The following is a 12943-nucleotide window of genomic DNA, read 5'->3' as shown; positions in this document are numbered from 1 at the left end:
AAGAAGAAGAAGAAGAAGAAGAAGAAGAAGAAGAAGAAGAAGAAGAAGAAGAAGAAGAAGAAGAAGAAGAAGAAGAAGAAGCAGCAGCAGCAAACCACAGAGACATCCCAACTCCAGAGCATGCGCAGTAGAGTGGACTAAAACAAAGATGATACCCAACGGGAGAGACTTAACAATGAGGGGAACTGTCTTAGTGAGGGTTTTACTGCTGTGAACAGACACCATGACCAAGACAACTCTTATAAGGACAACATTTAATTGGGACTAGCTTACAGGTTCAGAGGTTCAGCCCATTATCATTGAAGTGGGAGTATAGCAGTGTCCAAGCAGGCATGGTGAGGGAGGAGCTGAGAGTTCTACAACTCCATCTGAAGGCTGATAGAAGACTGACTTCCAGGCAGCTAGAATGAGGGTCTTATACCCGGCCCCCACAGTGACACACTTGCTCCAACAAGGCCATACCTACTCCAACAAGACCACATCCCCTAACAGGGCCATTCCCTGGGCCAAGCATATTCAAACCCACCACATGAAGCAAGCTTAAAAACGCAAAACTGTAAAATTCCCCAACCCAGAACTCCTTGGTTATTCTCACACCTTGAACTATGCCACCCTGAACCTTTGGGTACATGGGGTTTGGTTTGCTTTATTGACTCAACTTTTGCTTAACCTCAGCTCCATTCTTTCCTTTAAGGAGAACTAAGGAATACATTCCATCATATAAGAGTAGGAAGATTTAAAAAAAATAAATAAAAGAGTAGGAAGATAAATTAGTACTACCACATTGGAAACACCTTCAGCAGGGTCCTTCAAATTAAATATATATATATATATATATATATATATATATATATATACACACACACACACTATGATCCTGTAATTCTGTCCCTGAATACCTACCCAGGGGAAGTGTCATATACCTAGCCAAATATGTGTATAAGAATGCTTATTAGGATCTATAGTTATAATAAGCAAGGTTAGTGTACCCTAATATTCAGGGTTTGAGTAAGTAACAAGTGTTATATTCATACAATATAATATGCAGCAAATAAAAACAACATATTACCTCAGGTTTCAAGGCCATGATTAAATCTCTTACTGAGTGGGAAAGAGTATACACATTCATATACATTCATATGAATTACAAAATGAGTAAGGCTGGTCTATGATTATACAAGTCCTGCCACTATTTTGTTTGGAGGAAGCTAAAAGAAAAAATCTTTCTAGGGTAGTGGATATGTAGGCTGTACATATAAATAAAACGGCATCAAGCTGCCCAATTTGGTGGTGCCTCAGCAAAAACCATGAAACACAGAGGATCATTTACTTTTAGAAATAGAAAAGAACATAACAGTGTTTGCCAGCATGGATTCCACACATAAGGAGACAAGTGGGAAAGTTGATAAAGCTTGCTAATATTGTGCAACTAAAGAGTCCAATGTTAAATTCAGTGGGAGCTTACCCTTTGCTGGAACTCTACTCAAGCCATGCATGGGTTCAACAGAAGAGACATCCTAGATTTCTCTCTGAGGCTGTGATAAAGCAATGACCAAATCAGCTTGGCAGAGAACATGAGTCCTTTGGCTTAGGAGTTACACTGGAGTCAGGAACTGAAGCAGAGGCCACAGAGGAGTACTGTTTACTGGCATGTTCTCCATGGATGATCAACTTGCTTTCATATATAACCAAAGACCACCTGCCCAGGGGGCCTACAGCCAACAGGGGAATGGGCCTTCCCACACTAGCCATTAACCAAGAAAATATCCCATAGGCATCCCCACAGGCCAATTTGATGGAATCAGTTCTTCAACTGACATCCTGTCTTCCCATCTGTCTCTAGTTCCATCTGTCTCTAGTTCCTGTCTACTTGATAAAAACAAGCCTGTGTAGAACAGTATCCTTTTTTTATGAAGCACATGGTATCACCATGAAGATAATAATTAAACAAATAATCTAATAATAGAGATATTGTTCCCTTGATGTTGTATATATGAATGGGGAGTATATATGAATGGGGAGAACAGGGTATTTTTTGGCAAGTAAGCCTGAAGTTGAAGACAGATCCCTGGCTCTCAGAGTTCTGTGTTCTTGAATTTACCCATCCTACCATCTTCTAAAATCTGTAAACTTAAAAAAAATCTCCAGCCCTATATGGAGTAATTCCTCAATATTTCAAAAACCAGCAGAATAAATGGAAGGGTGTCTCTGCTCCTGTACTTCCCCCCAAATATTCCATTTCAGAAAGGAAGTCTGATAAAACTATTGCTCCTGAAATTTGACTTCTACACACTAGGTCTCTTTTATTTAGCCTTGTAAATTACAGAGCCTGGCAATAGTCTCTCTGCCTCCTTCCCTTCAGATATCTGCCTCCAGTGTCTATGTGATATGTATGTGGATCCAACATCTATCAATTAGCCAACATAGGAAACAGAGCCAACAGTAAATTCATCATAAGATAACCAAGACATCTACAATAAAATCAAAGCACACATCTGAGTTCTCAACCATTCTCTGAGTAACAAGCTACAGGTCAGTATTTGGCTGGCACAATTTGCTGTTCAGAAAGGTTCCTCTTGGTTCCATGCAACAAAGCACAAATCACGAGTAGCCTAACTTTCTTGGACAGAAGCATGGTAACACCACTCTTCAGGGTGGAGCCGTTTGAAGTAGATGCTGAGACAGGACTGGAGCAAGCATGATGGTTTGATTCAAGAACTCATCCTAGGAAAGCAGGAGAGACTAGAGAAGGAGAATGCAAGGTTGTATGCATCTGGCCTCCATCAGAAGACAACTAGGAGGCTGGGAGATATATTTCTGAGATGGTCCACCTGAGAGGTGGAGAACGCTGGTGTGTTTATGCCCCAGCTCCCATCAGCAGTGCCTGGGGCGCTGCTCTTGTGGCTTTAACTCTCTCCAATTTCCAGTATGTCCCTTACAGAGGCTGAAAACACAGCTATCTGTAGCAGAAGCCCACAGGAAAAAGTCAACAGCCTTCGCAGCAGGACACCATCTGTGCAGAGGGAAGCGGCAAATTTGAGACCATATGGATGGATGGTAACACAAATAACTCAATTAGTGAAGCGTTCACGTGAAAGCACGCAGTGGAGTCATTCTTTGAACACAAGGGCCAGGTGTGTGGTCTTACTCAGTTATGTGAAAATTCAGCTGAAGGAAGACATAGACTTCACTAGCAACTGCTTTCAACACTGGAGAGCCGGCTAGGGATATGCCATCCTTTTCTCCCCCCTTACTTAAACTGTGGACAACCTTCGACCTAATTCTAATGCTTAAAAGAATTCTTGTTCTCCGCAAAAGTTACTCTTGCCCTTCATCTGCAGCAAAATGCTTCCTTTGCGTCAAGGGATTCTTTTCCTGGCCAAAAGAAAGAAAGAAAAAAGAATAAAGCCCACATATATTATATCTGATATATTCTGAACGTACCGGAAAGGTAAAAAGAGGTGGAAACCGAAAGAACATTTGCACAGCTCTCTCCTCTTCTACTATTTTCTGAAGCACTGCTCTAAGGTTAAGAAGAAATTATAAAATCTAATAAAAGGTTGGGACTCTTAGGATTTATGACCTAGATCATTCTATTTGAAGCCGTGTAAATGTTTCCCTTTCCTCAGCGGATGACGTCATGGGCATGACGTCACTTCCCTTTCCAATATCCTTAGCTCTGCTACTGACCTCCCCATGCCATTGAGACACACCAGTTTACATACTTCTTCCTTTGTGTCAGAACTGTCCGGATTCTCTCTTGACTGTTTTATACTTAAGTAAGAGTCCTGTTCTTACCCATCCTTTCAATAGGACCTCTCCATTCCTTAAGTGTTTATTTTCATATGTCTTTCTGTTGACTCAAGTTCATGGTGAGGAATTTGCTTGCACGGAGGAGGCTCACAAGCACAGGTGACCACTAAGAATTTTTCATCCTTGCTTTTAATGTAAAGTGACATGCTGGCTGCAAATATGCACTTCCTTCCCCCATCCTCCCTCCCCCACCTCCCTTCCACTTCTGCTTCCTTCCCCCTGACCTCACTTCCCCCATCCTCCCTTCCCTCTGTCCTCCTTTCCCCCTGTCCTCCCTTCCCTTGTCCTCCCTTGCCCCCCTGTCCTCCCTTACCCCTGACCTCCCTTACCCCTGTCCTCCCTTCCCCCTGACCTCCCTCCCCCCTTCCTTCGGTCACAGCTCTGTGTTTGCCTTTCACCCCTGTGTTGGGGCATTGAACATCATTCTGAAGAAATGTTATATCTGTCTGGAAATTGCTCTTTGAAGATGCTCCCTGTCAGTCCAAAAGTTTCACGATTTTTTTCTTATACTCTGGTAGTATTTGTATTGAGCATTTTGTATATATTTTTCTAAGGTATTATATATTCTAGAAAGATACAGATTTCCTTCTCTTTTCCTTTGTTTTTTCTTTCCACTTGATGAGTTCGCCACTTTTACCTGAAAACAGTCTCTTCTGCTGTCTCACGTATTTCTTCCCAAGGGTCTCGACTATTGCACTGTAGCAAGAACACCAAGAGCAAAGAACCTTAATGTCCTCACCCCAGGCTCAGGATACTGTTTACACACCATATGATCTCCTACTTTGCTACCTACAATTTCCTGTTTCCATGACTACCAGTATGGTTCAGATGAGCATCTAAGAAAGGCCAGGGGTTAAAAGTTTGGTCCCTCAAGGTGATGGTTTCAGAAAGTGGGAGAGCCTTTATGATGGAGAGCCTTGTGGCAAGTGCTTGGATCATTACGAGCAAGCCTTTAACTGGGGTTATGAAGCCTTGGTCTGCCAGCAGACCCTGAGCGAGTCACACTGTCATTGGTCTGCTCTCGTTCCAGCATGCCTCCATCAGCAGGATCCCAAAGCTATGCGACTCCCAGCCTTGGAATAGATCCTCTAAAACAATCAGATAAATCAACTTTATGTCTGTATAACTTGACTGCCCCAAGTATTTCATTATAGTAACGTAAGGCTACAAGTGTTTCAGGTTATTGGCATTGAGCTCCTTCTGCTGGCTAATAGTTTTTCTGGTTCTTTGCTATCGTAGTTTTAACGTATCCAAGAAAGTATTCTGTAAGGCTATCTTACGCTTCCATTTTGACATAGGTACTCCTAAAATTTGTGTTTCGATTGATTCAAATCTTCAGGTTGAACTCAGCGGTTTCTTTTATGAAGCTGGGCACTGCTTACTTTTTTCCATGCGTTATATTAATCCCCACCCAGACCTAGTCAAATCTTTCTCTGCCTAGGCCTTACTGTGAGGCCGTAGCAATAAGATAGACAAGGTCACGCATTTGAGAAAATGTCACCAACTCAAGTTCCCTTAGGAGAGGAATTTGCTCAAATATGGGCTCTTCAACATCACTGGGGGCAGTACAGGTGTTAAGTGAGTTGTCTGTGTCAGAGGTGTCATTTTCTTTACTCACCACTCCAGTGAGTAAATTCAAAGATCTCTTCTTATGTAGTATTTTACTATAGGGGTCATAAAACTGCCTTGAAAAACACTCAGGTGATCATTCCTGAATGGTTCAAATTCAATGATTTGAAAACACCTTAATTTATTTGCAGCCTAAAATCCTATAATGGAAAGACTAAGCAACTGGGTATTTAAAAGAATCGGGGTGGGGAAGGTAAGATAGAATGAATCCGAGGCAGCCAGTAAGTTGTTCATGTCTATTTGTAAAAAAAATGTTTGCACACTGAAGATATAACACAAAAGGGTTTCTTTCTTTAGGTCTCTTTCTTCAGGACCTCTCCTGTCCTGAAGATGGATAAGCTGGGATGAACAGCTGAGCATGGAGGTGGGGGGGGTGGAAAATTCTTGTGTGCTTTACCTTGCCATAAATCAAAGACATAAAAGACATTAAATAAGTTTTCCTCACAATTTTGAAAAATGAGAGCTGAGTACTGGCTTGTGACAACAACCAGATGGAAATTCACTGTAAGTTTATGTGACGTGAAGCCCTGCAGGTCCCTGTGAAGCCCAATAGTTTTATCGTCATAGTGGGGGTGAATTAAGCCACGTTTCTTCTTATGACTGGGCTTCCATAGATCCCTCATAGCGTTCTCACCCTGGAAGGCTCTGCCCCTCTGTCCTCTCAGAACTCAGTGTCATGATTCCTTTTTCCAGACTCCCACTCAACCAAAAGTACAACAAACACTTAGCCAACCAGATCTCCTTATCTTTGCTTTCCATTTCTTAGTATGCTTCTTTTCCATAGACAAAGCTACCCTGAGTCACGGTAAAGTAACAATTACTACATACCTCTCCTGGCCATGGTAGGAAAGTGTTTAAAGACACACTTCCATGGAAAGCCTTCGGTGTCATATGCAGGTGAGAGACACAAAAACATAAGGCAGACAAGAGCGTGTCAAAAAACTGTTCTATATGGATACGTATCTCAAAGCTGGATATAGTTTATTTATAAATAGTATTTAGATACAGAACTTAATAATATTTCCCAGACCCGTAGCGTAGTAGTACATACACACCAGAGAAGAAAGATAACATATTTATGTTTCTGACATTTGACAGAGAAACAAGGTGGGTTATAGACAGATGTCTCGGCAGAGACACAGTGGCAGGTCACCTGCAAACTACAAGCGCTGGGTTTGCTTCTCATTTTGGGCACATCTGGATAATTTCTCCAAGTGCCCTTATCCCCACTCGCCGCCCAGGCTACACTACTGTGTCAACCATATGATCTTAGGTTCATTCTTTAATTGCCATGAGCTCTGCTTTTAAAACATCAAGGAATAAACAATATCTGAAATTGCAAACCTTCTGCCCCCCATGAGTTCTTTCTCTCTAAATTAATTTATTCCACCCTATGCACCACCAAATATAGTCTAATACAGTAAAAATAAATAGTTTTACCCATCTAATGTTGTCTGTATTATCCCTGGTCACACATAGCATAGAATATTGGAATTCTGGAGGTGTCTGAACACTAGCCACATTTTGTATGGTAGCAATACTTGGCATTTAGAACACGGGTCAGTGTAGACACTGACACTCTGTAGACCAGAGGTTTCTAACCAAGGCTAAATTCTTCTGCTGTCCCAAGGAGCACCAGCCCAGTGGCCTCTGTGGAGCACAGTAAACAGACTCTAAAGGATGTCTTCAGAGAGACATCTATTGTCCACACAGGAGCAGCAGGAAGTTATGGGGTTGCATGGAGATGGCTACGTTGAGACGCATGCGCACACATCTCTCCAAACCCCTTCAGCCTGCAGCCACTTCACTCTTCTCGTTCTGTTTACACGCCTCAGAGAATTAAAAATAAAACAGTTTCCTGAGCCGTGCGTGACCTTATGGTTTTTGTAGTGGTCATGCTGATTTCTTTTGTGGAAGAAGGAGAATCCCTGTCAGTAGGGGGCCCAGTGGAAATGCAGGGCTGGGTGATGGAGCAGTGACCATAGGGTCCAGACTCCCTGCCAAGGACGCTGCCCTCTCCACCCATAGGGGTAGGTCAATGCAGGGTGAGGAGCAGCTTGGGGGCTCAGAGTTTATGCACAGAGTATGGCTGTCCAAGATGGCTGCCAAAGAACTGCATCGTCAGCAGTTCTGCATACAGACTCAGTCATCTCATTTAACCCACAGCTAAGAACAACAGATCTCAGCACTGAAGGTAAACACCAACAGCAAACAATTCAGACAACAGAGATTAAAAGGGCTGAGTTCTCACACAGCATAAATGTGTCTCCCTCTCTTTTTCTTGGAGTGTTATAAACATAAGCTGTAGTGCAGGGCTGGGCTCAGAACATGCCTGCTCAATTTGACCTTGAACCTATACTTATACCATTGTAACAGCCTGCGAGCCTGTATTTGAACAGGGCTAAAACCCTATCCCATCATCTCTCTAGTGTGTCTTTTAATAGTTATGAAGAACACAGAACTGCAGTCAGTAGCTCTGAAGGGGAATAAAGGCTGCTGGTTGAATTATACATAAAAAGAATGTATAAATAAACAAGATGTAGAACTTTTTTTCTTTTAAAGAACTTGGAAAATAGGTTTGTTAAAAAATGACTTTCGCGGTGTGAGTGCCATGTCTGGCTCAGCTGCTTCCAGAGGTATTACAAAGACATGAAGAGCCCCTAATGCAGCTTTGCAAACCACAGCTTGTCGTAAAGGCTAGCGTGAACTCATTCTACTGACAGGCATCCATGACGCTGCTTCGCTTATTGGCAACATTTTGGCGACACGTCCTATGCTAACAGGAAAGGCAGAGACCAAGCATGGGACAAGAGCCAGAGCCAGCAGCACCCGTTACTTCTTTTCATGTTTCTTGGTCAGCTCGCGCCCTCCCAGCTGGCCCCAGGCCCTGCTGTCACTGGGTCTGCCTTCCCTCCGCAGGCTCTCCTGGGAGACTTGCCGCATGGCTTGCAGGATGGCATTCTGGACAATCTGCTTGCTGGTGTTCTGCAGCTTCACCTCCTCTAGCTCCTTCCCAGACTTCTCACCTAAAGCAAAAACATGAAAAGGGGGAGAGAAGAGAAATCAGTCCCCGGACCTGTGACCCTGAAGGGGTTGAGGAGCAAGGGAGAAATTGCTGCTGTGGGGAGCCCTCGTGGAGCCCTCGTAGCACAAGACCTGAGATGGTAGGCGCCTCCCGGCTCCCTGCCAGATCCCTGGCCTGGAACACGTGCCACACTTCTCACACAAGGAAACGTGTCCTGTAGTCATGTAGGCCCAGAACAGAGTTCTCTATGCTAATGATGTACCTAGAAGCCCTGAGGGCTTAGCCAATAAGCTCCTGTTCCCAGACATTCCTCCCTGCAAAAGGTATTTAATCTCGGATCTATCCTGAGAAGTTGGTATGGTAGGCATGCATTTTCCACTCTGAATAACCAATAAACAGTTTGGAGCCAAGGACTGTCTCTTTCATTGAGAACCACCATGGGGAGTTGGAGCATGCCTTCATCTACAAAGCCAATGTCTAAATCTCCTGAGACGTGGCTGGAGCCGCTGTGGTGGTTGACATTGTTGGCATCAGGACCTCCCAAACCTATGACAATGCAACCTCCAGACCTGTCGCCAAGACAACAGGCACCATATTCTCAGAATCCACTTGGCTCACCTCTCATCTTTACCTGTGTCATTTTCCATATAAATAAGGGGAACGCCCCTCCCTTTCTCTCTCTTTCCCTCTTCTCTTTCTGCCACCACCTTCCCTCCCTTCTCTCTCTCACATGGAACTGTTTGGGCCCAGTGTGCTGTGTTCAGATGCAAACCTCTATTTTAACACATTAGACATGGCTTGTGTTCCAGGACCTCACACAGGTCTGGGTCAGCAAGATTTCCCAAGCTGGTCCCTAACTCTCCTCAGAGCTCTTTTAGACCTCTAACAGCTCCAGACACCCCCAGACAACCACCTTTTGCCAATGAGCTAAGCTGGAGCACCCAACTCAGGCCCAAGCTAGACACTGTCCTCAGCCAGAGGACTCCAACAGTCCTGTTGTCCTAGGGAACCCATGGATTCCTGACAATTCCTTCCCAACTTCTCTGTGTAGTTTTCTACCAGCAACTTCTACCAGAAGTTAGGGAATACCCGTTTCGGACTGCATTTTCCCACCCCCACCCCACCCCACCCCGGGCAGTGCAGTCAAGCTCTCTGCATTTCACCTCCCCAGTGGGCCATGCCTAGCATCAGGGTGAAACTCGGACCCACAAAAAAATAGACTCCAGGGGATTGCTATTAGGAAAAAACTTTTATTATCGTTGTTGCTGCTTCTTTTTTCTTTTGAGATTTTAATATAATTATATCATTTTTCCCTTTCCTGTTTGACCATGCAAATCCTGCCAGTGGGGGAGATACAGTTATCTCTTTCTCTCTTCAAATTCTTGACTTCTTCCTTCATTAATTGTTGTTGCAAACTGTACTGGCTATTTTTGTGTCAACTTGACACAGCTGAGTTATCACAGAGAAAGGAGCTTCAGTTGAGGAAATGCCTCCATGAGATCCAACTGTAAGGCATTTTCTCAATTAGTGATCAAGGGGGAAAGGCCCCTTGTGGGTGTGACCATCCCTGGGCTGGTAGTCTTGGGTTCTATAAGAGAGTAGGCTGAGCAAGCCAGGGGAGGCAAGCCAGTAAAGAACATCCCTCCATGGCCTCTGCATCAGCTCCTGCTTTCTGACCTGCTTGAGTTCCAGTCCTGACTTCCTTTGGTGATGAACAGCAGTATGGAAGTGTAAGCCGAATAAACCCTTTCCTCCCCAACTTGCTTCTTGGTCATGATGTTTGTGCAGGAATAGAATCCCTGACTAAAACACAAACATATATGTGTGTGTGTGTGTATATATATATATATATATATATATATATATATATCCCTAAATACATAAATATAACCTACTCAGTCTGTATTGTGTTGGTTGTATTATGTTTCTGTTAATAATGTCAGAAGCTGTACTGAGAAAACCTCACCCACATCACTGCCTAAACATGAGCTCAACAAAGGCAACAATATACATGCTAAGGTGGGTGACTTAAGGCTCAGGAGGCTCAACCCTACACAAAGAACTAACAGTAACTAACAAATGCTAAGAGGGGAAGAAAAAGTCTCACCAGTGGCCAAGCACACCAATTCGCTAACCAATATCAAATGGTAGGCCCTGAAAACATGCTGTAAGAAACAGTGGGACTTCGTTTAAATCCTCCTGTGCCATACAGCCGTGAATCCTGTACAAGGCACTTGAACTTTTGAAGCTCACTTACACATCTGTAAAATGGCAGGCCACACCTAGTATAGAGCATTTCTATTGAACGAAGCATAACACTGCTCCATGGTGGTGGTGGTGGGGCCGGATATCTTAGGGTCTCTGTTGCTGTGAAGAAAGTCCGTGACATGGCAACTCTTATAAAGAAGCATTTAATTGGGGCTGGCTTACGGTTCAGAGGTTTAGTTCATTATCATCTGTTAGGAGACATCTAGGAGAAGCTAAGGCTAGCAGGTGACTTTCTTGGATGTAGCTAGCCCAGTGGTTTTTGCATGGCTTAGGGACAGGTGAGCTCTGAGAGGCAAGGTCCTAGGAGACGTCATCTTCGTATTGCTTCTTGTAGCTGATATGCCTTTCCCTATCACTAGTGATTACATTGTCGAATGACTCCTGAGCGTCAGCCCACCCTGTTGGGCAGATTTCCTACAGCTCAACATGAAGATGAACTTTCATGAATTAATGCTGTTTTTTTAAGAGATGGTTTTAGTTGTTTGCTAGTAAAATGTAATAAAATTAGAATCAAGACTAGAATGTGCCCACCCCTCATAGAATAGTAAGTAAACGCTGCATAACAAGGAATACGATGAGTTTTCACAAATACACTAAAGAGAGAAATAGGCTTGAGACAAATTTGTAATCAAATTCATTCTAGGTCAGATCCAAGGATGAGGCCACTGGTGTGCACTATGATAAAGCAAGGCCATGTGAAACTGTTGCTTTGAACTTATAATGAGATTATAGAGTAAAACACTGCTTTGGACTTAACAATTAGTATCCCTCTGTAGCTCCCCTTTTGTGTAACATTTTATCTATGTGGCAACTTTCTAAAGAACTTTTGTTTAAGAAGATATAAAAAGGCAAAGAAGAAGAAGAAGAAGAAGAAGAAGAAGAAGAAGAAGAAGAAGAAGAAGAAGAAGAAGAAGAAGAAGAAGAAGAAGAAGAAGAAGAAGAAGAAGAAGAAGAAGAAGAAGAAGAAGAAAGAAGAAAGAAGAAAGAAGATCGAGCCTCTGGGGCTCTGCCCATTCAACACACCAAATGTATATGTATGGCTTGAAGGACTCTGCCCAATCCACTAAATGTATATATGTATGTGAGCGCCCAACTTGCCAGCAAGAAAGACGCCACAACAGGATCCTTCTGTACACGTTTATTGGGAGAGCTTGATTGCAGAGGCGAAAAGACCCTGAGCCCCAGAACTGGCGCTGCTTATACAGGCCTAGGAGAGGCATGTCTACACCCGATTGGTCATGCTTTCAGTACCTCATTTGCATGTCTCAGGCCAAGCAGTGACTTGGCAAAAAACTCTACTGCACATAATGGCATATGTGGCTTCCCACATCTCCCCCTTTTAATTTTAATAAAAAGATGCTGGAGTAGGCCTGTGCAATTATGTCCATCTGCCGTGGCTCCTGTTTTAGGTTGTTCCTCTAGTGTCACTGCCTTACCCATCATAGGGTTACCCTATCGTCACCAGGCCCCGTGTCTTAGGTTGGTCTGTGCACGAGGAAAGTTGCCCATCTTTGGATACTGTGATGCTGTGTGACAGCAACTGCTAAATGACCTAGGGTGAACTCTACAAAAGAGGCCAGCCAAGTTTTAAGGTTATGAATTACTGGGGAAATCATGACCACCCTACCACGTGCAATGAGGAAACCTCAGCGATGTGCAAGGGCTGATCAATGATCGCTGAGTCTCTCTCATCCCAGTGCAATGGATCCATAAATCCGTGGGGTGCAAGAGCAGAGAACTCAGATGCCAACTAATTCTTGAGCATAGATAACCAAACTTTAGGGGAGGCTCCATTTTCAATGGCTAAAAGTGCCTGAGTTATAATCACCTTGTCACATTTTTGTTGGGTTCTGAATTTGCAAACCAACCAAAGCATGAACACCAGTCCACAGCATATGGCAGCACCAAACAAATTCACTCCCACCCATTCCTTAAAGTAAGAAAATGCAGAGGTAATCCAAGAGGTAAAGTCTCCAAGGGTCACTGTTTCCACTCTGGTTTCATTAAGGTTCAGGATCTGTATCTGCAGCTTCGTCTGCAACCTTTCCAGCTCCTGTGACCAGTTCCCCTTCAGATAATTCGATAAATCTGTACTGTTAATAAAAGAATTATTAATATACCACAACTCATTTGTATGACATCCATCATCTGTTCCATGTTATGTTGTAAAATATCCACTCTTTGATTCACTAACATTAACCCTGAGGC

At 43.4% G+C, this 12943-nt stretch overlaps 1 protein-coding gene across 1 annotated transcript in view; it reads right to left on the bottom strand.

The window, feature by feature from the left end:
- Positions 1 to 6406: 6406 nt before the first annotated feature.
- The window catches only part of Akain1 (A-kinase anchor inhibitor 1), a 51974-nt gene continuing 45437 nt past the window's right edge, over positions 6407 to 12943 (bottom strand). The window contains exon 2 of the mRNA XM_021150142.2: positions 6407 to 8468. Coding sequence (XP_021005801.1) covers positions 8275 to 8468 — 194 coding nt within the window. The 3' untranslated portion in view covers positions 6407 to 8274. The remainder of the gene's footprint in view (positions 8469 to 12943) is intronic.

Source organism: Mus caroli, chromosome 17, assembly GCF_900094665.2.
Source record: "Mus caroli chromosome 17, CAROLI_EIJ_v1.1, whole genome shotgun sequence".
NCBI lineage: Eukaryota > Metazoa > Chordata > Mammalia > Rodentia > Muridae > Mus > Mus caroli.
This window is presented reverse-complemented; position numbering and strand designations above follow the sequence as displayed.